Source organism: Larus michahellis, chromosome 1, assembly GCF_964199755.1.
Source record: "Larus michahellis chromosome 1, bLarMic1.1, whole genome shotgun sequence".
Classification (NCBI taxonomy): Eukaryota; Metazoa; Chordata; class Aves; order Charadriiformes; family Laridae; genus Larus; species Larus michahellis.
The window spans coordinates 63167780-63191740 of record NC_133896.1 but is presented as its reverse complement, the minus strand read 5'-3'; the positions used below and the strand labels follow the sequence as shown (position 1 = coordinate 63191740).

The 23961-nt window shown below is 47.2% G+C and overlaps 1 protein-coding gene across 4 annotated transcripts in view; it reads left to right on the top strand.

Annotated features, from left to right (window-relative positions):
• Positions 1–11082: 11082 nt before the first annotated feature.
• Positions 11083–23961, top strand: part of KDM7A (lysine demethylase 7A) — a 64498-nt gene continuing 51619 nt past the window's right edge. For 2 of the 4 annotated variants that reach the window (XM_074582206.1, XM_074582199.1), the window contains exon 1: positions 11147–11484. In XM_074582206.1, the coding sequence (XP_074438307.1) occupies positions 11369–11484 (116 nt within the window). In that variant the 5' untranslated portion in view covers positions 11147–11368. Of the gene's footprint in view, positions 11485–17212; positions 17298–23961 lie in introns of all 4 variants that reach the window. The other 2 variants (XM_074582215.1, XM_074582225.1) reach the window with 2 other exon arrangements.

Genomic DNA, 23961 nt, shown 5'->3' with positions numbered 1-23961 from the left:
GACAGAGCCGCTGTGTCCCCATTTGCCTGGGGAAGGACGGAGGGGTCATGGAAGAGGCATGGAGAAGGGAGGCCACTAGGTCTGCCACCAAGCCACTGCCAATTCTTTCCCCTTTTGCTGACTTTTTACAGTCCAAGATGAAGGCCTTTTGCTTTATCTGGCTTTTTGCTTTATCTGCCCTCACAAAGTCTTCCTCTTAGTTGGCAGCTTTGGGAATGGTGACTTTACTTCTGCAACCTGGATGTTACAGGGAATCTCCTGTCCACTGAACTCCATGCGAATCCTGCTTATAAAGCAGGAGCATACTTTAAACGAGCTGCTGAAGCTTCGCTGTGAAGTGCAAAACTCAAAGAAGGAAGTGATGCTGTTTAGATGTCATGGTTTCTACTCCTTTTATTTTTTGTTTTGAAGTGGGAATTTTACGGCTTTCTTTAGCAAAAACTTATTTGCAAACAAAGCTTGTTTGGAGACCTTGTTGATGGCCATAGGAGCTTTTTTGCAACGACTACTTAGAATTTATTTTAAATACACCAAATATAATGAAAAATAGGAAAAGAAACTGAACTTTTGATAGAGCCTTCCTCTTGAACGTGTGCTCTTTAGTTCCAGAAAATGTCAGAAACTGGTTTTCCCAGCACGAAACTGAGAAATGGGCTCTTTAGTTGTATGTATACAGCTGCTTCCTTACTGTCCCTGCCCTTGAAGACACCCTTCAGGCTCCTTCAGCAGCCTCCCTATGGTAAGTCATGCTCATTCCTGGACCCTGATGCCCTCTGTGCCGGAGTGCCCGGCGCCGCCATCCTTCATGGCCCCAGGTGCCATCTCTCAGGACTAAGCTTTTTTCCCTTGGGTTTGGACCTTATCTTTATTTCTTTGCTTATGTCCCATTGGCCCTATTGTCTGAATGAGACCCACCTTGCAGTTGTTTCCGTGCGTGGCTAAGATCCCTTGTGTGAGCAGTGCCGACGGGGAGGTGCGAGACAGCCAAGGGCAAGCAGGGCAGGGACTGCACGATGTCCATGCGTTCCATGTCCGGATGAATGGTGATTCTCCGGAGCCAGCCCATGTGCTGTGGCTGCTGTGGGGCTGGGCAGCACTGCGGTCCCTTGGGCGGTGGCACAGGCATCGCGGGGTCACCCTGCTCCCTGCATTGGAGGGAGCTGGCTTTCCCCTTCTTCTCTCCACCCTGGTCCCTCCGATGCCAGCGTGTGGTGGCAGTGGGGGAGAGAGCTGAGCGGTGTGCTGCAGCTGGGGACTGACCCCTCGGGAGGGCTTGGCAATCACGGCTCTGCCCTGAGACAAGGGAATCTGGTTCCTGCTACCAGCCCCGCAGATGTGTCTCGCACAGGGGGGGCCACGGCTACCACTTGACAAAGCAGTGGAGGTTTGGCAGAGGGGTCCATGCTGTTCCTGAGGCTGGGAGAGATGCGGTGGTGGTGGTGGGTTCTCAGTGCAGATTGAAGTCTATGTTGACAGATCTGTCCCCTACGGCAGCCCAGCAGGGCTTGCCAGCCCTGCAGCAGCAGTCTGGGGCGAGGGCAGCCCTCCCGCTCCCCTCCGCAGGACGAGGGGATGGCTCCCCACCTCCCAAAGGCATTGCAGGGTCAGATTTCTTGGGGGAGCAGGAGGTGCTCAGGAGGGGGCTGCCGGGTGCTCTGTGGGCACAGAGAAACAAACGCCCCCGTGTCCGTCCATCTGTCTGCATTGCTCTGCAGCCCCTGGCTCCCAACCCCGGGGCCGGGTGGGATCCTCGGGGTGGCACGGCGGGGACCCTACCTGCCCTCTGGGGCAAGAAGGAGCGTGGGCCTGTGTGCCAGACGGGCACGTACGGCGGGGCGAGGGCAGGAGGCTTTTTGCAGGCGAGGGCTTCCTTCAACAAAGCTGTTTCTGTCCTGCTCCCAGTATTTCTGCCTGTGCGGTGGGGGGGCTGTGTGTGTGTGTGTGTGTAGGAGCACAAAGGACCCCAGACAATAGGGCGAGTGGGAGCATTCCTCACACCCATGGCGGCCAGCGAACGGGCTTTGTCTCCAGCCCCTGCCTCCCTCCATTTCGGGGGGCAGTCGCTGCCGTCCCCCGTCCCCCCCCCCAGCTCCTTTGTTCCTGTGCTGCCTGCCAGGGGTGAGATGGGCAGGTGAGCGGCGCGGGGGGCCGGGGGCTGGCGACGTGCGGTGGCGGGTGCATGTTAATAGATTTCTCCAGCCTGTCGCCGGGCGCTTGACTTGATTCATGAGACTCCTCCGTCTTGGGGGATGATGACGGATGTGTCCGGGCGGGAGAGGGAGTGGAGAGAGAGCTATTGTCTGCCAGGCTTGAGGCCCTGCCGGTGATGTTCTGGTGGCTGCCACAACCGCCCCAAGCCCCAAAACCTCTTTGCGCCTTTGCCCCGACATCCTTCCCGCCCGGGGTGTCCGTCTGTCCGGGGCGATGCGAGGTGGCACCAGCTGATACCTGCACACCACACGTGTCCCTATGGCATGAAGGTGGTCAGGGGGGAAGGCAGGCAGGCAGCAGGCAGCTTCCCAAACATGCTGCCTCGAAGCGCAAAAAGCAATCAGGCTCCAGTGGCAACGGGCTGCGTCCACGCTGGGCTGCTCATGCGAGTGGAAACACTTCCACCCGGTGCCTTAGTGGCATCAGAAATCAAACGTGGAAAGTGCCTTTTGGCGCCTTTTTTTTTTTTTTTTTTTTTTTTTTTTGAAATGGCAGCTGTAGGTTTTACACTATATTTTATGACTGCCTGATTTTTGAACAAAATAAATAGGCAGATGGTGGACCGATATTAGCCAGGTGTCGATCAGCCCCTGTCTTGAAAAGGCTGATTCAGGTAGAGTATTTGATAACGCTCGTATGGAAAGGGTGTGGATGGTAATACCGGGGAAGGAAAACAAACAGGACGGAGGGTACTCCATCATGCTGACAAAGACCTGGCTTGTACATGCTGGGGTGCAAATAGGATTGTTTGCATATTCAGCCGACTCCTCTGTCTTCCCTTTTCCCCATCCCTGAGCGTCAGTGGTGCCTGAGCTCCTTGTCAAGCTGTTTGAATCGGGGTGGGGGGTGGGGACAATGACACACAAATGTGTATTGGGGGGTGAAGTAGCACATGGAGGAGGGATGGCAGCAGAGAGGGTGCTGCTTTCGGGGGCTACAGTGGAAAGGGGCTAGCTGGTGGGATGAAGCTCCGGGGGTAGGGTTTATCAGACTGAATGTAGGAAGCTACAGATGAGGTTGTCTGACAGGGTTCCTTTTATATCCCAAACATGCAGCTCATCCCGTCCTGAACTAGACATCGAACAACACATCTAAACCATGCTCCAAAGCAAAGTAAAGGCCCCAGGTTTGACTTGGTTTTTTTTTTCCTTTTTTTTTTTTCTCAGCTTTCAAGGAACGAAGCTGAACTGAGCGGGGAAAGGAGCATTTCTTCCCAGTGGGCAAAGAGAGGAAGGATGAAAGTCAGGATTTTCTCCAGCGATAGCACTCCCCAGGTGGCAAACCCCACATCTGTTTCCAGTGAACCTACCAGGACTACAAAGCAAACAAATCGAGAAATGTCAAGGTATATTTACTCTCCTGTTAACCTGCTGCCCCGCTGCCTCTCTGGCGCACGTTGGCAGCATGCAAGGCTGCATCCCGGGAAGGGGACATGGATGCGATCCCGGCCGGGGAGAGGTGACGGAATGAGGACCTGGCTCCCAACTCCCGCTCTCTGGCTATGGCAGTGTGGAAAGGGGGTGCTGGAGGGGAGCAGGCCTTGGGAACGGCGGTGCTCGGGGCTGTGCCAGCCCTTCACGCCGTCTGCTGTCAGCGAGGCAGAAAATTGGTTGTAAAGGGGAACTCAGACACACCTGTTTGCAGCTGAACCTGGAGGAGCCTATGTTAGAGGTCACCCGGACTCGACTGCTGTCAATTATTGGCTGCAAGTGAGATGGATTTTCTGAACACCATGTTTTACTTGGTGACACCTCCAAAACCTCTGTGAAAAGCTTTTTCAAATAAGCTTGTCCTCAGGGTTTTTGTAGGTCTCCTTTTGTCTGTCTTTTTTTTTTTTTTTCCTTCTTCCTCCTTATAAAGAGAATTAGGCAATCACAGCGTTTTGATGAAGTTGCCTCTTAGCCTCTTGCTTCGTAGCATGTGGCCTTCCTGAAGAATCAAGGAAACACTGATAAATCGGGTGTCAGAGACTTGCCTGCCATACCTTTCCCCATCTAATGTTCCTCCCTGTGTTGCCCTCAGAGCACATCCTGCCCCTCGTTGCTCTGCTAACTTGTCTCTGCTTATAACGCTCTGGGTGAAAGAAAATATGAATTAGCTCTGGCCTTTGGGCTCCTGACAAGTTTCCAGTGCCGCTTTCAGCACTGCAGAGATTGTGTAACCCGGCGTCCTCCGTAGGGTGACGTCTCCCCCTCCGTCAGGGGCTGGGCCGGCTGCTGTGCGTCCAGGTTCAGCTCTTAATACCTCAAGCAGCTTTTAGCTCTGAAGGAGGATGAGAGATTGCCAGCAGCCGGGGGGAGGGAAATGCAGGGACTTGCATTTTTCTTACTAAGGGACAATGAGAAGGGGTAAAAAGAGGAGGATTTCCCGGGTAATTCCCCAAACCTCGGCTGTTTGCGTAAATACCTAATGTGTGCCGAGTGACTGGGGAGCCCAGCGCAGGGAGGGCTAATGCTTCAGTATGGGTTAACCCTTGAAGGTAGAGCACAGCAGCATCTCATACAACGATGGCTTAAGTTTGCCAGATCTTTTACGCAATGAAGCACGGGGCACTTTCCCACCTCCTCCGGGGACTGAAGCCGGGGACGCCGTGTTACACCCCCTCGGGGCTGTGAACAGGAGGGCTGAGGCTGCAAGTCTCACACCGCCTTTTCGGCAGAAGCCTTTAAGTCTCAGTGACATCCTCCGAGGACGCTGAACCAAACCCCGTCCGGACCAGCCAGTGAAAGAGTCGCAAGTGACATCGCTGGTTCGAAAGGGCGCGTGGGCAGGACGTGGGCGAATGTTCCCTGAGCTGGGTGTTTTCTAAAGGTCTCTGAGGCATCAGGCATGACTGAATGACTTGTGTTTTCTTTAAATGACGAGTGGGTGAATCTTGAATCGTTGGGCTGCTTTTATTTTTGTTAGATGTGTGTGGGCTGGCAACATGACTCAGTATTTTCTCCGCAGATGCAAAGATCATCTTGCCAATTCTGGGTATACTTCGGTCAGTTTCACGCAGGGAACTGGAACGCTTTTTTAGTCCAGAGCTTTGCTTTTTGGCAGCCTTGAGCCTCTTGATGTGAAAATAAATAAATAATTTTGGAAGTGATTGTGCCTTTCCAAAATGTACAAAAATACACTGAGGAAATGACTGAACATGGGGAAACTACCTTTACCCCCATGTTTTCCCAGAAATATATCTGATTATTTTCATGTTATTCTGGAAATGTCCGTTAATGTCTGATTATTTTTTTTTCTCTGATTCTGCCTAGTCTTGATTGCTCCTGGGTCACCTATTTGTTTGCGGAGTGTCATTTCTGGTATTTGTTTAACCAGCCGTGCCCTGCCAGGTGAAAGACACCGTCCACTGACTGATGGGTGTGAGTTCTCCCCCTGTTCCCAAGAGACAAGTAGGCATATTTGTGTGTACATGTATGTGGCTTGGCCAGTACCCAGAAGTGACAAAAGTCCCAGCAAATTTCCTTTTCTCTCTTCTGGCAACCTCCCTGCCCTGCTCCCCCTTTTTTCTCCTCCCCGTATGCCACCTACAGCATCTGGCATCTGCTTTGGGAAGATGCATGAGGCCAGGTATAGCCTGTGGATGCTTTTAATGTGCAATGATGAGTGCTCTCTTCTCCCATCCCCTCTTTCCTGCTGCAGAGCAGAGTGCTGGTAGTCATGGCCCTGATAAGAATAGGTTGCTTGCTAAGACCCTTACCTGTAATCATAGCCCAGCATCCTAGAGCCACCTATAAACCATTTTTCCCTGCTGATAATCAGCCCTCAGCTCACCATGAACCTTCCTGAAGATCTGGGAATGGGCAGACAATAATACAACTTGAAGGATGTTGTATGGCAAAGGTTGTCTTTCGGGAGATCAGAAGATGATGGGCCTGTAGATGTATTCTGTAGAGTGGTGCAGGGTGAAATGAATTCCACACACCCTGCTTTTTTGATGTCTAACAGTAACTTTAACCACAGACAAATTTCCACACTCAACCCCTAGTGATGGCCTTGGCTAACATGACCTGTACTTAGTTAGCACCGTGACCTAAACCTCACTACTGGCTCATACAACAGTGAGACATACTTGACCCACAGCTAATTATAAGCCATATGCACAAGTGTGTACCGTAGCGCCAGCGGACCGTATCATCTTCCTATCATTCTAGTTCCTCAGTCCTAAGCCCTACTCCCTGTTTCTGACATTTTCTCTAGCCTCCACTGCCCACCCACAGCAATAATTCACCCCAGACTTCAGGTCGAGCACATCCATCATCCCTCCAGACCTCACAGGAAGCCACTTGGTTAGCTCAAGTGCCTTCACAGCCCTGTCCCAGAATGACAAGAACTGGGTACCAGATCTTATCATCTCTCTCATATCTCATTCAGGAATAACCCTAGACTTTCAGCCCTTTTTACCCCAAAAGCCTGACTCCAGCTTTAACCGTAAACTACCAGCCAACGCTCCTCCAAACGCAACTCGAAGCCTTCTGCCTCGCAGAACACCAGTAATCAGGCTTGTCCAGGGCGGGCAAAGAAAGAGGTGGTGCTCCTCAGTCCTTGGTGTCCCTATCTCTAACCCTGACTTGAGCGTTCACAAACATGATGCTCTTTACCCACTGGCTGGTACCTCTGACTGATGGAGCTGTTGACGCCCGCCAGCCCCAGCCCTTGTGACTGTGTTTCTAAGGTCTTTGCTGGAGTCCGGACACAGGGGTGGAGGCAGCCAGTGGGGCTTGCTGGGTGTGGAGGCTGGGAGTTGTGTTTGTCAGGGGTTGTGCTGGATGGGCCAGGGCATGTTTTGGTGGAATTTAGGGTGGAAAGACTTTTGCAGGGGGGGGCATGGCTTGAAGGATCAACTGGCTTCCTCCAGCTGCTGAAGGGATGGTAGGCTGGGTGCAACCTACAGCATGGGGCAGAGGGGAGTGTGACAGTGTCTGTACATCAGGGAGAGAGCAGGGAGGCACGTGGTCACAGAGAAGAAGCACTGGGTCAGGGACGATAAGAGAAGCCTGAGAATGGCTGATGTGTTCCACTGACCCCGCTCCTTTCCCAAAACAAGCCTCATTGCTCCTGCCTGCTTCCTTCTCACCGCCCTTCCACTGGTTCTTTGTCACCATCCCCACCCCGTGTCCTCCTGCCTCTGCATGTCCAGAGCTACTTGCTCCTCAAGAGCTGGTTCTTCAGCCCTCCCCGGCACCATGGTGCTGCTGCCTTGCCTGCTTTTGGCAGTCAGATCCCATCCAGGGGCCAAGCATATGAACCCCAGGTTGCTTATTACAAGGTGCTCTGCACCCCACCTTGCACGTTGACACGTCTTGCTGGTTAGGAGCTGAGGTCCCTTCAGGTGTCCATGTGTTGCTGCGAATAACCAGCTTGCTTCTGAAGTTTTTTGGGGGATTGGGCTTTAAACTTGCTTCATTTATTTATTTACATTCAAGGTTGGTATTGCATTTTTTGTTTCTAAACTGCATTTAATAAGACTGTCATATAAAAGCGCTCCAAGTTTCTGGGAAGAATACTTATTAAAAGTGGTTTTGTAATTCTCTTACAGTGTGTGGTCTTCGGCTTTTCTGAACTTTTTCTGCGCTGCATTCAAGTATAGTTTAGTGCAGCTGGAAAGAGAAAAGCTGACAATGAGCAGATCAGACAGAGAGGGAGACGGAGCTGTTTTATGCTGCTTTTTTGCAACAGACTAAGTAGGTTTTCCCCACCTGCTTAAGGAGTGCCCACAGCAGACTGACTCAGAAACACACCTTGTTCTGAGACAAATCACAGCAGCAAAAGAACATTGTTTGTGGCAGTGGAGAAAGTGCTGATTAAACGGCCAGCTTTGCTTTGCACACTTAAGGTCACAACTTGTTTCCTTTCCGAAATACCTTAAGTTTGTTGCAGTAACCAAGGCTGGTGAAGGGAAGGTCCCAACGGAGTACCAAGACCAACCTGCTTCCTTGTTCTTTGCCCTCGCATCGTTGGGCAACTTTCTTCTATGTCATGTCAAGCGAGAACTTCCTCATCCAATGCAGCAGCGCTGGACTCACCCTGAACAAAGCAAGTTCTCCTCCCCACATCACGCACCAGGTGAGGCAGCCTCGCCCCCCCCATCCCTTACGGGAATACCCCACCGTGTCCTTTGCCACGGTGATTAAGGGTTTTGTCGTTTGCAGACACCTCCTGAAATACACCGTGTGTGTGTTTTTCTACGGCCACTTTGGATAAAGTTACCACTGCAGCTGCTAACTGCGATAAAACTCGCCACGTGACAACCAAAGAAACAGCAAACTGAGGAGCAAGCAAATTGTTCGTTCTCAGACGCCAGGGTGGCTATGTGTACTGTCGCTTCACTGCACAAACACAGAATAACGACTTTAACTGGAACAGTTGTCTCTCGGTAGTTGTTGTATTACCTGTAGTTGTTCCTGGAAGAGCTTGCAGGCCCTCCCATTAATACACATCTTCCTGGGTGTGCTTTTGAACCAGATGAATAAAGGAAAACAAAACTTTTCATGAGAGCGCCTCTCAGTGTGAACTATTTCCAGAAACCCTGAAATCATAATTTGCTAAGTTACTGGTGTTTTTTACCACTATTAAACTTCACAGTGGCTTTTTAGAGGACTGATGTGTCCGTGGCCACATTCTGAGATCCTGAAATAGGGGATGTGTTGGAAAACAGAGTACCAAGACAGGTCAGAACTGCGTGCACTAAGTAGGTCAGGGTTTGGTCTGAGAACCTGGTATTTCTTAAAGATGCCCTTTACGTTTCCTATATTTCTCTACTCCATTCAGTCTCACAGCCCGTGTGCTGGATTTATTTGTTTTACATTTCTTTGCTGTCCAATTTGCTGCCAAATCATCATCTCGTGTTGCTGTCTTATATAAATGTTAACATTAGCTAGCTTCACAGTAACAGCCTGGAAAGGAAACATTTACTTCCGAGCTTCCCCCTGCCAAACATACAGCCATGTTTTTTTGTGGCTACTGGTGGTTAAGGGCATGGGACGTAAAATTATAATGCTGCATGCACAGTCGGTCTATTACAGTTATGATCATAGTAACATGCACTTCAACATATTTATTGTTTCACTTGTAATTTGGCGCATTTGGTGTGGAGGACATGACTCTCCCATTCCCTTACACAACATAACTTCTGCAGGTCCTTGAGACTCTGACTGCTAGCAAGAAAAAAAACAACTCTGAAACTCTGCTTTTTTTTTGTCCTTGATGACATACAATGAATGCATCAGTGTTACTTTTGTGTTCTGAAAGAAAGGGTGATGGCACAGAATGGAACAGTGACACAGACATATGCAGAGAGCTTGACAAGAAATAAACCCATTGCGAACACCAGCTCCACAGCATGAAGAACACTAAACTTCATGAAACCACACATTCCTCGTCCCTCAGATCCCTCAGGAAGAAACGTCACTGCGCCTCCACTGTCGCACTCAACCCATGGCATTTTTGTTTGTGCACTGATAAGGTGAGAAGAACGTTCTTCAAAAACTGCAGCAAACAAATGCTATTTCATTGGCTTTCTATGACCCTTAGTTGGGTCTTCAGCTACTTTTATTGAATCCACATGAGAAGAATTAAGTTAAAACCAAAGCCGGCGATCTCCTCCAGCAGGCCCCATAGGCAGAAGCAGGCAGGACCCGGCTGCTGTTGCCAGGTCAGGAGGCAGCCACCAGCCCAGGCCCGGGGTGGGTGGGGTGGGCAGGAGGTGGCAGCGCTGGTGCTCCACAACACCCGCCCCGACTATGGTCTAAGTTGGAAGAGACCTTTAAGATCATTGAGTCCAACCATCAACCCAACACTGCCAGAACCACCACATCTACCTGTCTTCTAAATACCTCCAGGGATGGCGATTCCACCGCTTCCCTGGGCAGCCTGTTCCAATGCTTGACAACCCTTTCGGTGAAGAAATTTTTCCTAACATCCATTCTAAACCTCCCCTGGTGCAACTTGAGGCCGTTTCCTCTTCTCCTGTCGCCTGTTCGTTGGGAGAAGAGACCGACCCCCACCTCTCTACAACGTCCTTTCAGGTAGTCGTAGAGAGCCATAAGGTCTCCCCGCAGGCTCCTTTTCTCCAGGCCGACCAACCCCAGCTCTGTCAGCCGCTCCTCACAGGACTTGTTCTCCAGACCCTTCACCAGCTCCATTGCCCTCCTCCGCACTCGCTCCAGCACCTCAGTGTCTGCGGGTTCCTCAGCGGTGCCAGCCGCGGAGGGGGCTCCGCCACACACCGCTGCCGGCGCCCCCCCCTCGCTCCGGCCGAGCCCCCCCGCTCCCTGGCAGTGACCCCTCACCAGGGCCGGCGCTGTTTGCGGGAGCTCCCCACTCAGGAGGGACCTGGGCGGGCCAAACGCGCCGGCGGACGGTCCCCATCCCTCAGCACCCGACCTGGGGGTGGGGGTACCCCAACTGCGCCTGCGCGGGCGGCGGTGTTTCCCCCCGCCCCCCCGACAACAAAGTCCGGCCTTCGGGCGCCTTCGGCAACGCTCGGTCCTTTCCGCCGCCGCCGTTACATAAGGGGGAGCCGGCGCGCGCCGCCGCCCGCCTTTCGCTCCGCCCGTGTCCTCGCGGCACCCTGCCCCTCCCCCACCCCCGTACACCGCGTGACGCTGCTCCGGGAGGGGGGGGAGGGAGGCAGGGCTAGCGCGTGCCTCCCCGCGCCCCGCCTCCCGCGAGGCGGCGGTGGGGGGGGAGGATGGTGGGGAGGGGCGGGGCGGGCGGTGGCACGTGCGCGCCCCTCCCCGCGCCCAATGGCAGCCCGCTCCCCCCCCACCCCCGAGCGCACGCTCAGTTCCGGGCGCGAGGGGGGGAGCGGGGGCGGGGGCGGGGGCGGGAGGGGAGGTCTCCGCGTGGCGCAGGCGCGGCGGTGCCCGTGGCGGTGCGCGGGGAGGGCGTGGCGTGGCGGGGGGGGCGGTTCCCCCCTTCTCCTCCTCCCCCCGCCTCCGCGGGGGCCGGGTGACGCACGTGCGCGCGCCCCCGCGCACTGTTGTCCGCTCGCTCCCGCGCCGCCTGCCCCTGCGTGCCGTGCCGTGCCTGCCGGCGGCGGCGGGGCGCGCGCGCGGCGTGTGGGGCTGGCACGCGCGCTGTTGTTATTGGTGCCGGCGGAGGGAGGAGGGGGGGAGCGGGCGGGCGCCTCAGTCAGTCAGGGAGTTCTTTAAAGATGGCCGGAGCGGCGGCGGCCGCCGCGACCCCCGTGTACTGCGTGTGCCGGGAGCCCTACGACGTGAGCCGCTTCATGATCGAGTGCGACATCTGCAAGGACTGGTTCCACGGCAGGTAGGCACTGGGAGACGCGCCGGGCCGCCGGGCGTCGGGGGGGAGGGACGGCCGGGTCGGCCGGTCACCGGGCACAGGCGGTGGCAGTCAGCTCCCCCCCTCCCGGTAACGTCCGGGGGGACAATGGCTGCGCGGCGGCGGCACGGCGGGGGGGGAACGGGCTCCTGTCCGCTCCGGCTCCCCCCCGCGGCGGTGGCAGCCGGCAAGGGCTGCCGTCCGCGGGCACATGGGTCCCGGCTTATGAGGGGGCGGCCGGGCCGGGCCAGGCGGGGGGAGGCCGGTTATGAAAGAGCAACAGATGCGGGGGCCGGCGCCACCCTAAAGTTGAGCCGGCTTCGGGCAGGCGCCGTGTCCGTCCGTCCCCCCCGCCTCCCCTCGCCCCGCTCCCCCAGGGGGTCTCTCCCGGGACAGGGCGGTCTCTTCGCGGAGGGGGCACCGCGCCGGCTGCCGGGCTCTCCTCCGGCGGAGCCCGGGCTCCTGGCTGGCTCTGCCTGTTCTGTCCGGGGCGGGGGGCGGCGGAGGGTCGCCCCCGCTCTTTTCGCCGCTTTGACGTTTCCAGCCCGGTCCCGAGCGGTCGCCGCCGACTCGCGTGTGAATAATAAAGGCCCAGCGGCAGCCTGCCGGCTGCGGGCGGGAGGAGGAGGCGGCGGCGGCGGTGGAGGTGGTGGTGGGATTCACGGGCAGTTAGACAAAGGAGCAAGTTGGGGGGGCCCCCGGTTCGAGCGGCTCGGCCGGGCTGGGGGTGGCGGGGCTCCGAGCTGCCGCCCCCTCCTTACCCCCTCATTATGCCGGGGAGCCCCGGCGCCGGCGTGCGGGCCGTGGGGCTGGCGGAGGTGTCGGAAGTGCGGTGTGATTGACAGCAGGACATTTAAATACCCCCCGTGCTAACAAAAACAGGCTCCCGGCCAGGCGGACGCCTCGCCCTCTGCCGGCGAGGGGCGGCGGAGCCCGGTCGGGCCGAGCGGGGTCGGTCGCCCGGCAGAGCCCCCGGTCCGGCAGTGGTGTTTCCCCCCCACTGCCCCGGATCCCGAGGTTGCCCCAAAAGCCGTGACCGCCCCTCGCCGTCGCTGCCGGCCGCCGAACAAAGCGGTGCGGCGGGGAGGGAGGGAAGGAGGCGGGGGGGGGCTTCCCGTCGGGTAGAGGTGTCGTGCGGCAGCGCGCCGGCGGTCCGGCCGCTTCTGCCTTTCATCTGCTGCCCTCAGCGCTCCCAGCAGAGAAACGATGGTTGTGTGGGATTTTTTTGTTGTTGTTTCTCTTCCCTCCCCCCCCCCCCCTTATTTATTTTTGTCTTTCTTCCCCTCCACGGCAAAAGAAAAACGCTGGCTAAAAGTAGGTTGCTTGTCTAGGTGTTACTTAACAGCAATTATTACACATGGGGTGGTTTCTTGCCACGTTTTAGGATGAAAGGAAGGCTTTCAATATTTCAGATGTTGACTTGTATGTACGTTGTGTTGATGTGCTCTTTGTATGCGGGTTTCCCTCGGCTCAAACCACAGTATAATAGGAACTATGAAAAGGGCTTTGTAAACTCTAAATACCGGCAAAGCAGAATTGTCCTACCTTTAAAAACAACCCCTCATTTAATATTTTTAACTAGACTGCTGCTACTCTTGCCAGTACTGTTGTTTGAAGCTAGACGCACAACAGCTTTTTTGGATTACGGTAGTTTAATACAAGTTCGTCAAAACTTGTTCACTGCTAGTGGGAAAGGTACAGACATCGCCTGAAGGTCTTATGTACGGTTACAGGTTCTCTGTCTTGCAAGGATTTTTCTGCATTTGTGTGTTTCTCTTTCAGTCTTTCTTGGCAACTGCTCAGCTTACATGCGGGCTTAACTTAAATGCCAGTCTTGTGCACTGATATTACTAGGGTACAAGTGAAGTAATTTCTGAACTTGTTAAGAGGAGGAAAGTATTGACTGTCTGATACAAATATGGGACAGACCACTCTGTAGCTTTCTTAAATCTTGATCTGTGTAAAGATCCACAGTGGTTCCTGCGCTTGAGCTCTGTCATGCAATTGGTAGAAAAACTGCTAGCACTGAGCTGCTTTGATAGTCTGAAACCGTAAGTGTGGATACTAAGTCAGCAGGAGCTGGCAACAGCCATGTTGCTCTGGGATTTAGTTGCATGCTCACCCAGTCTTGTGACTAAGGGACAGGATCATGGAAGACCGTTGTCGTCTCCCAGCTGTGGTATGTTCTGGAGTGCCATTTTCCTTGGTCTAAGAGTATGTGAAGACTGTTACATAGCTTGTGAAAGAAAATACGCACTCTCAAATGTTGAAGATTTTGGTGAACTTCTTGGTTCCATGTCTTCTTGATTTTTTTCTTATTTTTTTTTTTAATCTCCACCACCCTATGGAAGGGAATTGATGTGACTTCATGTGAAGAAACTGATAAACCCCATGCTTACTTAAGGCTGTGGTGCACTAGCATGATATGGAGCATGTGTTACAGGATTACGGACTCTTTGCTGCCTTCCTATGTATAGTCAAGAGAGTGCCTTAGAAATACGCTGGAGGCAGTACAAAGTCTGTTCTGACAGATTGGCACTAGTCCCTTTAAATTTAATGTGGCCTTTTTTCTGGGTGTTCTTGCACTGTTTGTCTTCAAATGATTGTACTTTGGCTTACTATCAAATATTAATATTGTCAAATATGCATTTTATTGCTTCTGGCAAGTATTTGTGTAAAAACAAACATTTTGATACGCCTTACAAGGTTGTGAAGCTACATTCTGGGTTGTAGTTACTCTACGAATGGGCCTAACATCCGGCCGCAATTTTGTGCAATTACCTCTTGCTAAACAAAAGAGCATAACATGTGTGTGTTTGTATGGTGTTCTAGGCTTCATCATGTTCTTGAGAATGGCTTGCAAGAGTGGAGAGACTACAGGGACTGAGATGTGACAAACTGTCAAATCTTCCAGCTGGGCAAATCCATTTATATTTTAGACAATTTATGTATTTTTTTCCCCTCCCTTTTTTTTTATCTTTAAATGAAAATGTCACATTAACCTGCTTTCCCTTTTCTGGCTTGTCTCGAATATACTCCAGCTAGAATGCCACAGAAAAACTCCTTTGTGCTGCTCTAAGTGTTCAACCTTTTCTTGAATCTGTTCAGTAGCTCTTGACACCTATTTAAGTTCTTGGCTTCATCTTCAAATGATATGTATCGTAGCATGATACTTCTTCTGTCTCTTGTCTCCCTTTGTTTTTTGATCCGCTACCTTAGTTATTAGGTTAACTACATACTGTCGTCTTTTCTTGCTTGTGTTTTTTACTGTGATGTATGTAACCTTGTGCACAGAATATATATTTTTTTTTTTTCTTAGCCAATCTTGTAGTCAGCTCTGTTCTTTGAATATGTTTGTGGAATTTGCATTCTGTGGAATCTTATTGTCAGCTTTGAAAATTTTTTCTGCCCGTGATACCTGTACTTGACTAGATTTATGTGCATTGCATAGATGTCACTTATTCTTGTAGACTAGATTTCAGACAGGTCAGAACAAACAAGTTTAAGCCTATAATCCAGTTTTTGTCTGCACAATGTAATGTTGTCTGTAATGCTTCAGGAGTAAATGGTTGTAGAGTTAGCTTTTTAAGGCTGTTTGCTTTGCAAAACTGCGCTGGTACTGTACTGGTTGTAAAGGAGTATGGAGAAGTTAGCCAGTTGAACTGAGAATTAAAAATGCAGGTGCCCCTATGAAGTTTTCTGTGTAGCCTTTTTCCAAGGGGTGTTTTGTTTGTCAGCAAACATACAGTGAGCTTCTAACATGTCTCAATGACAAGCAGGATAAGAAGTTATCAGGTGTGTGAATGTCAGTTGCAGAAGCAGTCTCTGTCTTCTACAATACCTGTAACCTTTCTAATATATTTTTTTAATATTAAAAATATATTTTTTGAAACAAAGTATTTCACCCTTTAAAGCCAGAGCAGTGAGGAATAGGAAGGGAAAGCATCCTTTTTTGTTCAAAATTAGTAATTTTTCCTAAAATTTCATAATGGTGTCAACTTTGTTGAATGATGTCCTTTGTTGAGAAAACAGCTCGTCCAGCTTTGTTCAGCTTGCATCTTTGGTGTTTTGTATAAATTAAACTCAAATTTAGAAGCTGTCAATCCTTTTTCTTTTATAATTTTTTATGTTTACAGAAATCATAATTTCATTTGAGCAGCTTAGAGGGCAATAAAGGAGATACAACACTGGTCTGTATATAGTGTACATATGTACGTACTTCTGTTGCAAAATTAAATCAAATTGATTAGATCTATATGGAATTGTTTTTAAATTGATAGCTCTTGCTCTCAGGATTAATTTTGTGTTCTGTGTAGCCTTCTTGAAAGAATTAACTTTTTTTTCACGCCTTTCCTAGAGCAGTTCATTGATGGTATATAGAGCTTTGCCATTAAGTGTTTGATGTTTTTTAGAGCTTTTTCATTATTAAAAAACATTTAATAACATAATTTGAAAAGAAAGGTGATTCATGTACCTTTTGAGGGTGATTAGTTAAATTGCAGATGCCTTGAGGCTTTCTTCTCAAATGAGAAAAAAAAAAATCAGTGCCAAAATAGCATCTGAGCTGAGTTCATGTAGAACATAGTTTTTCTGATATTGTGTAGATTTGAACACATCTTCATTTGGTCTCTGAAGAAATGTAAAATTTCTCAACCACTCCTTAGTCTGGTCTCAATTTCAAAATCAAGGTTTTCTCTTGCCAGCTGTTAGGTTACATGGTATAGGTCCCTCATAACGCACTGGTTTGTACTCTGAAGGCAGGCTTTCTCCTTAAGAAAAGAAGGAAATGTACATGCTATAGTGACTGCTTTTCCTGAATTGGTTCTTTGTTTTGGAGCTTTATACATGAGGTTCTGCACGATGGGCTTCCCCATCTCTTTGCTGCTGAAAAAGGCTGTGCCGCTCACGGCTGCATGCTACTATGATTTCTCTGTTGCTGGTTCAGTGCTTGTCTGATTGTTTGGTAAGTCAACTCGGCTCAGAAAATTGACAAAACCCATTTTTTTGCTGGGTTAGCTTTTTGTTGGGTTACTGAGCTGAACAGGCTCATCAAGGGCTAGGATGAGTCCCAGACTGTTGCAAAACACCAGTTGCTGGAGGAGATGATAGTGGGTGGGAAAGACAGAGGAGTTGCCCATTTTTCTTCCTCGCTGCCCACTTTGGGATCAATGGCTCACCCAGTTTTGTGGAGCCTTGTTTTTGTGTCTCAGTCACCATATGTGATTTTTTGCTTTGAATCTGGTGGCCTCGGCCCAGACCCATCTGCTCATCTAGTGGTGTCTGTAGCAAGCAAGGCATTTCCACTGCAGCTGCAGCATTGCGACCCCAGAGCATCGTCTATTTGCAGAGACAGGTGAGGCTCCTGCATCTGTCTTAAAGGGACTTAGAGGACAAGGTATGGTGATACTTATATCAAGAAATGTGGAGATTTCAAAGAGAGGTTGTTGCAGATGCCTTCTGGTGCAGACCTCCTGTTTACAGAAAATTAAGGCATTGTAATTATAAATGTTCAGGGGCCTGAACTGAATCAACAAATCATTGCCTGGTCACTAGAGTTTTTGTCTGGCACCAGAGGCTCTTGAGCTGACTTTCTGGCTTTTATAATGTATAAGCCTTAAACTCTTCCTTTGGCAACTGAGTGTATATTAGGGAAATGTTTTAGACCTCAAGGGAAAGTTGATGTGTTTGTTAACCTTACTTTTCTTTGGTTTAGCCTTGTTTCCTCAGAGGCAAGATGGAAGTCTCGGCTTAAATCCAGTGGGCTGTGTGTCCTCTGCCAAAGAATTAAGTGACTTCAGGTGACTGCAACTCTTCTAACAATACAAAAGCTGAAACAGTTTTGGTTAAACTGAGAAGAAACTGCTAATAATAAGGATGCCAGTCTAGCACTTGTGTAATTGGATGTCTGTTTCCAATCCTTTTATATTCTTCATTTGACCAAGCCATTTTTTCCTTCTCGGTTCCCATCTGTGAAGTGGGAAGACTTATTAATATATATTAAAGTAGATGTATTCTACCATAATAAGCGCTGTAGAGTAGTAAGTATTCAAATTTCTTCAATTTTTGAAACTGTGTAATTTTGAAACATGTAGAATTACATGTACAACTTTTTTTTTCTTTACAGTTTTCTTGAAATCTGGCTTTATTTGAAGTATGTATACTTTGAAAGTTAACACTTCTTTCCTTTAGAGCTGTAATTTGGTAATTTTTTTTCATTTGATGTTCTGCAGTAAACCATAGTAGATGTTTTAGAATATGTATTCTGACACAATAACTAGGACAAGGAAAAAAAAAGTATTGTCCAATAAAGATCTGTAAGAGAACTCAAGGGTACATAATTCAGCTTTTTTAATTAGAATTGCAGCTGATTCTAATGAGTTTCTAAACAATTGTTAAATGTTAATAGTTCCAATTTCAAAAGTACAAATTAATTGTTGCCTATTACTTAAAAGATACAAATGCTCAGAATTAGTGATTTAAACACTGCCTTTAATTTTTTGTAATGTTGTAGTTATCTATATCAATATTTTTGGTATCATTGGTTTTGTTTCAGCCATTCTTGACTGTGCAAATGAAGGTTCTGTGAGTCTTTTTGTGTAATTTAACTGGCTAAGAGTGATATGTTTTTTTTCATTAGGTAGTTAACTTATGATGATTTTATATTCCAAAATGTCTTTTGCTGATGCTTATGTAGCACTTTAGTATCTTCCTTTCCTTTTGTTATATTTAATACATGCTTGATTTGACTGAAGAATTAAAATGTTTTCAGAAGGCTCTGTTTTGTGACTTCTCTATCTACAAACTATGGAGGTAAGAGAAGTCTGGGTAAGGGGCTGCTGTTTGGTACACTTAATTTCTGTATGTGTCTGCTGGATGCTACCGTGCAGAGTGTGAAACATATTCCTGTTTTTTTTTTTTTTTTAAATTTACTTTGATTTTTTCATAATGCTGAGTTCTCTTAGGGCAACACAATGGAAATAAAATGGATTAAGCCTTACAGTGGAGTATCACTCTGTTAACTGCCAGTGGGCAAAATCATATTAATTTTGTTTTCATTCTTCATTTGTGGTTTTTAGCTTTTTTTTTCTGTGGACAGTTTTCATATTCATTAGCAGATTTCTTATGCTTAGTGCAGTTTTCTGTGCACTTTCTATATCATTGTTTGAAAGATGATGTGGTATGGTGTCTCCATTCTGTTTACATGGTGGTTTGCACCAGTCAAACATGAACTCATCCTCTTCATCTTAATATTTGTACTTTCCCTAATAATTTTAAAATAAAATAGCATTGTCTCGTAACAGCTCTGAGTAATCCGTAAAGACTTTCAAGTACAATGTGCATGCTTAAAAAACAGAAACATGCTCAAGTTATACATTTGTCTCACTTCTGAAGTATGAAAATTCAATTAACATCATTGCTATTGCTTTATTAGCAATGTAGAAGAGATGCTTTAGTGAAATATACAGCTTTTAAAATAGCTAAGCTATTTTTCACTTGTCAGTCCTTTCTAATGTATTGTAGCATTAGCTCATGAATACATAGAACTAACAATCTATGGAGTATGAATAGTCTTGAGATGTCTGCTATATGGTGGTAATGTGGATTTATGTGGATAGTTACATCTCCTCAGGTCAATTCTGCTTTTGAATGGAATTAATATTTAATACTGTTTTCTCCATTACTTCAGCATTAACTAAAGTAGACTTTAAAACTGGCCTTTCTTTTTGAAAATACTGAGTTCATTGTTGCTCAGGCAGGCGTAAATGCTGATGTTTGCCACAAAAGCAAGAAAGCTTTCTTTAAAAACCTTCCCACATCATTCTGTCTTAAAAGCCAAGTGGAGTGAGGATGACTGTTCTAAATTTTTAATATATTGTGGTATGAAGTCTATTTATTTTCATTTGAAACTGTCAGCTGACATTGCAGCTAGCCTGGGAAATTCATTTCATAAATTTAATTGTGTTTGTTCCATTTACATTAATGCTTTATTCACTTAAAGGCTCTTAAAGCACTATTCATGAAAATGAGTGCAGGGAAAGGTGACTTTCTGAGAAATGAAGTCTTTGATATTGAGGATGGTAGGATTGATCTGATCTGTCATTCTTACCAGTTATCAGGCAGTATTTTCTGAACAGACTGACATTTTCCTTTTGGGATATTGATGTTTGAGGGCCAATAAACAAAGGCCAAATTAGGTAAATGAAGAGCAACCAAAGAAATTGCTGTGTCTTATTGCCCAATAGTACTTGTAAAACTTCTGGTTGGCTTGCCCAAGGTACAGATTTTTAGTTTGTTTCAATAACAAAAATACTTGTATTTTTTCACTAAAAGATTACATCATGCTCTTGACTTGCAAAACTCAGTGTCAAGAGCAAGCAGAAGTGAAATGAGACACTGCAGAGCTCAATGTACGGCTTTCACAGGTACTCATGGGCAGATCTGTGAGCTGCATGGTACAGAGCGGTCTAGGAACAGTACCAAAAGCAAGATAGCCATGTTAATGTGACATTGTGCCCAGGCAAATGTCACCAGGCTACCTCTCAGGGTAGTGTTTTCCCTTTTTGTGCCATAATGGTGTGCTGTGTTGACATGTCACAGCCTCAAGCCCAAACACGCAGGCATTTCTCTGTACTCTATTGCTTATGTAAGATAGGACCAAAAGTGTGTTAACAAAAATGGCCTACACATGTAGTCTGTTAAATCTCATGTTAAGTTCTGACTACAGTATTTGTCGTCCTGGAGGATATGTCAAAGTGATGCAAAGCTGAACAGCAACTTGCTGCCTCTGATGCTGTGCCCTCCTGTGTGAATTGCTAGGACCTCTGGGGACATCATTTTGAATCTCTTAATGCTGCAGTAAAATGAGCTGCTCTGATGTAATGAAGATAGGAGAAGTAGTTTAGAATGCTGCTTTTATTCTTGCTAAGAAAGAATGGGGCATCTGTAGTATTGAGTGATTGAACCAACATCCTTGCCGAGAAGTGAGTGTCTTCGTTAACTGAGTGAAAGCAAATGCCTTAGCTGTAGCTTATCACAGAATGGTAGGGATTGGAAGGGACCTTCGGAGATCATCCAGTCCAACCTCCCTGCCAAAGCAGGTTCACCTAGAGCAGGTTGGACAGGAACACATCCAGGTGGGTTTTGAATGTCTCCAGAGAAGGAGACTCCAGAACTTCTTTAGGCAGTCTGTTCCAATGCTCTGTTACCCTCAAAGTAAAGAACTTTTTTCTTAGGTTGAGATGGAATTTCCTGTGTTCCAGTTTGTGCCTGTTGCCCCTTGTCCTGTTGTTGGGCACCACTGAAAAGAGTCTGGCCCCATACTCTTGACACCTGCTCTTTAGATATTTATAAACATTGGTGAGATCCCATCTCAGTCTTCTCTTCTCCAGGCTAAATGGACCCAGGTCTCTCAGCCTTTCCTCATAAGAGGGATGCTCCATTCCTTTGATCATCTTTGTAGCCCTCCACTGGACACTCTCCAGTAGTTCCCTGTCCCTCTTGAACTGGGGGGCCCAGAACTGCACACACAGTACTCTAGATGCGGCCTCACCAGGGCAGAGTAGAGGGGGAGGATGACCTCCTTGACCTGCTGGCCATGCTCGTTATAATGCACCCCAGCTTCCAGCACAGTCAGCTGGCTTGGGCTTGAAGAAGGAAGTCCTTCTTAGTTCAGTAGGAAGGATTTAGGTGTAAGCTAGAGTTAGGAGTATCATATGAGTAGATCGGGATTTTCTGAAGTGAAGATGTAACTCTTAAGTGCTTCTGCAAGTTTTACCACTTGGCTTTTATATCTTACTAGTAAGGGCAAATTCTAATTTAATTTTGTTGTTTGGAGTTGGTGTCTTGGCTAGCATCACCAAATCAGAATGTACTGTGCATTCTATTTCCTGACCTTATTTGAGTGTGGAAATAACTTTATCAGCTGATGAAAAAAACACAAACCCTCCACTTTACAGAAGAATAAACCTTTTTACTCCTAATTAATTCTGGTACTGGATACTGAATTGACTTATTACTATAACAGAGATCAAAATCTTGTGTACTGGTGGAAGGAAGGTATTACTGTTGGTGCCAGTGCTTGACTTGTTCATGTGAGGTGCTGTTACCTATTTCTTACGTTTTCTTTGATGCTACAGACAGTCTTGGACAGTGATCTAAGGGAATCACTCTCTAAGGGGAAGTGGACAAGGAAATGAGACAAAATCATGAAAAAGTACTAAAACATGGAAAAACAAAGCTTTAGCCTTTAAGTATGGTCAGATGATCAGTGAAATGATTTTGAGCAAACATCTTGTTTGTCTGGACTCAACTTATATGAAGCACCAGTAAATTTACATCATGTAGTTAAGAGCAGTAAGGAATGCACTGCAATTCACTCTTGGCACATGCGTGCTGAGAATGGAAGTGAATGCATCCCTGCAGTACGTAACATCAGTTCCCAATGCAGACTACAGGGAAAATTCCCAGGGAGTTGCTTGTGGACCATATAGAATGGAGGATGGAAAGAGGACAGGAAAGCGAAGACAATGCAGAAGGAAATGGATAACAGAACAAAGAATACTTGGAGAATATTAACTTGTACTGCAAGAATCTGGAGTTTTAAATTTGAACATTAATTTGGGAGTGAAAAAAGCCTCTGCACTAAAATATCTGCTACAATAGCCAATCACTCTGAAGCAAAGTGTGGAAGATCCATGTTCTAATGCAGTCAGTAGGATAGCTGATACAGATACACAGTTGAGTTTTTGATTCGATGGAAACTACTTTATGGTGTGCAGAAAATAAGAAATTATGATCAACTTTAATTTAAATTTAAAATGTAGCTTTCTGTATCTTTCTCTGAATGGGATCTAACCTGAATCAGCTGCATCAAGTCCAGTGTTAATTCTTGCTTTTTCTGAAGATAAATACATAATTTGAGGTTGTCTTATGTAACTCTGTGGTTTGAATTGCTAAAAGTAAAAAATGTCTTTTTAAAGAAAGCTGACTCTGGGTGTATTTAAATTAATGTACTACATATTACATTGTGAGGTTGGGGAATTCTCACTCTTCAAATAACTCGGTTATTTTTTCTTAGTATTTTTAGTTTTACTTAGTTTCGTAGACAGTGATATGTAACACAAACAAACTGATAAATAAACTTTTCTTCTGTAATTGAATTGTAAGAAAATGGCTTAACAGTTTGCATTCAGTGAATTATTGAACTCATTAAAGGCTTTTTAGAAATTACTGACCCCTAAATCTTTATGTAGGAAACACTCATGGTAAAGGATTGGTCTCATGTGAAGTATTTACTACTTTTTGGTAGTTAGTAAAGAAAAACCTTCCTTTTTGGTGCTTTCAGATTATGTTAGTAGAGGTCGTAAAGAAAAGCAAGACATTACTGTCACCTTCAAACCAGAAAAGCAACAACTGTTAAGTTTTGCTTGTACTCCAAAAAGTCTGGCAGGTGTGAGTCAGGTTTTATGCAAATTTAATGTCCTCACCAGTTTCTGAAATATTTAGAGAAATGGACAGTTCTGCTGTTTTTTAAAGAAAACCAGATGTGTTTGTAGTTAGGAAATAGGCAGTTATGTTCCTGCAGGAAGCACTATTAAATCAGAAGACTAAGAAAAAGTATTAGTATGTCTTAATACCTGCAAAAAGTTGTGCTGTAATGTGTGCTCACTGTATGTATTTATTCACTAATGTCAGGAGCAGGGACCAGAACTCAAGATAATCTTGTCAATGTCTGAGTGCCCTAACCAGAAGATTATGTTTGGGTCATGTTATGTTCTGGTTCCATAATTCTTGGATTCTTTTCTGCAGAGTAAGAGGTCATGAGTGGAGGAGATAGAGAGTATCTTTACATAAAATGTAACCTGGAGATGAACATTCCCTTGAGGTGTGTGGGCTTGAACTCCCGCAACCTGCCTAAGCACTTCTGCCGTCTCGCTTCAAAAAAGAAAATTTCTCCCTTCCTCGGTCCCAAGGTAGAACTATTTTTTAGTGCCTCGTACTTTGAAAGCATGGCAGCTGTGCTTGGCTTCTGGCTTAGATGACAGGGAACATGGCATGTGCTGGCTGGGCACACAGGGCAAGCAGAATAGATGGTGCTTTTGGAATTTTCAGGTCAAGTGATGAGGTGCCAAGTAAGTATAGATACCTCTGTGGTTAGCTGTTTTCTGATTTAGGGGCCATCATCCTTATGTGGTTATTGCCCTAATACCTTTATATAGATGTATCTTTTTTTGTGTGTTTTTGCAATTTCTCCCTCATTCTCCTCTACTCTAGATTTGAAAGTAGTTGTTCCTTACATCTATTCATTCCAAGTCTGCATCCTGTTGTACTTGCTATTTTAACTAATCCAGTTAGTATCAATTGTTGTGGAACAAAAGTCCGCTGGTAGTCTTACTTTTGGTTTAAACTGGATCTATAACAGTGTAGTGATAGATCCAGATTAATCTAGAAAACTTTGATTTA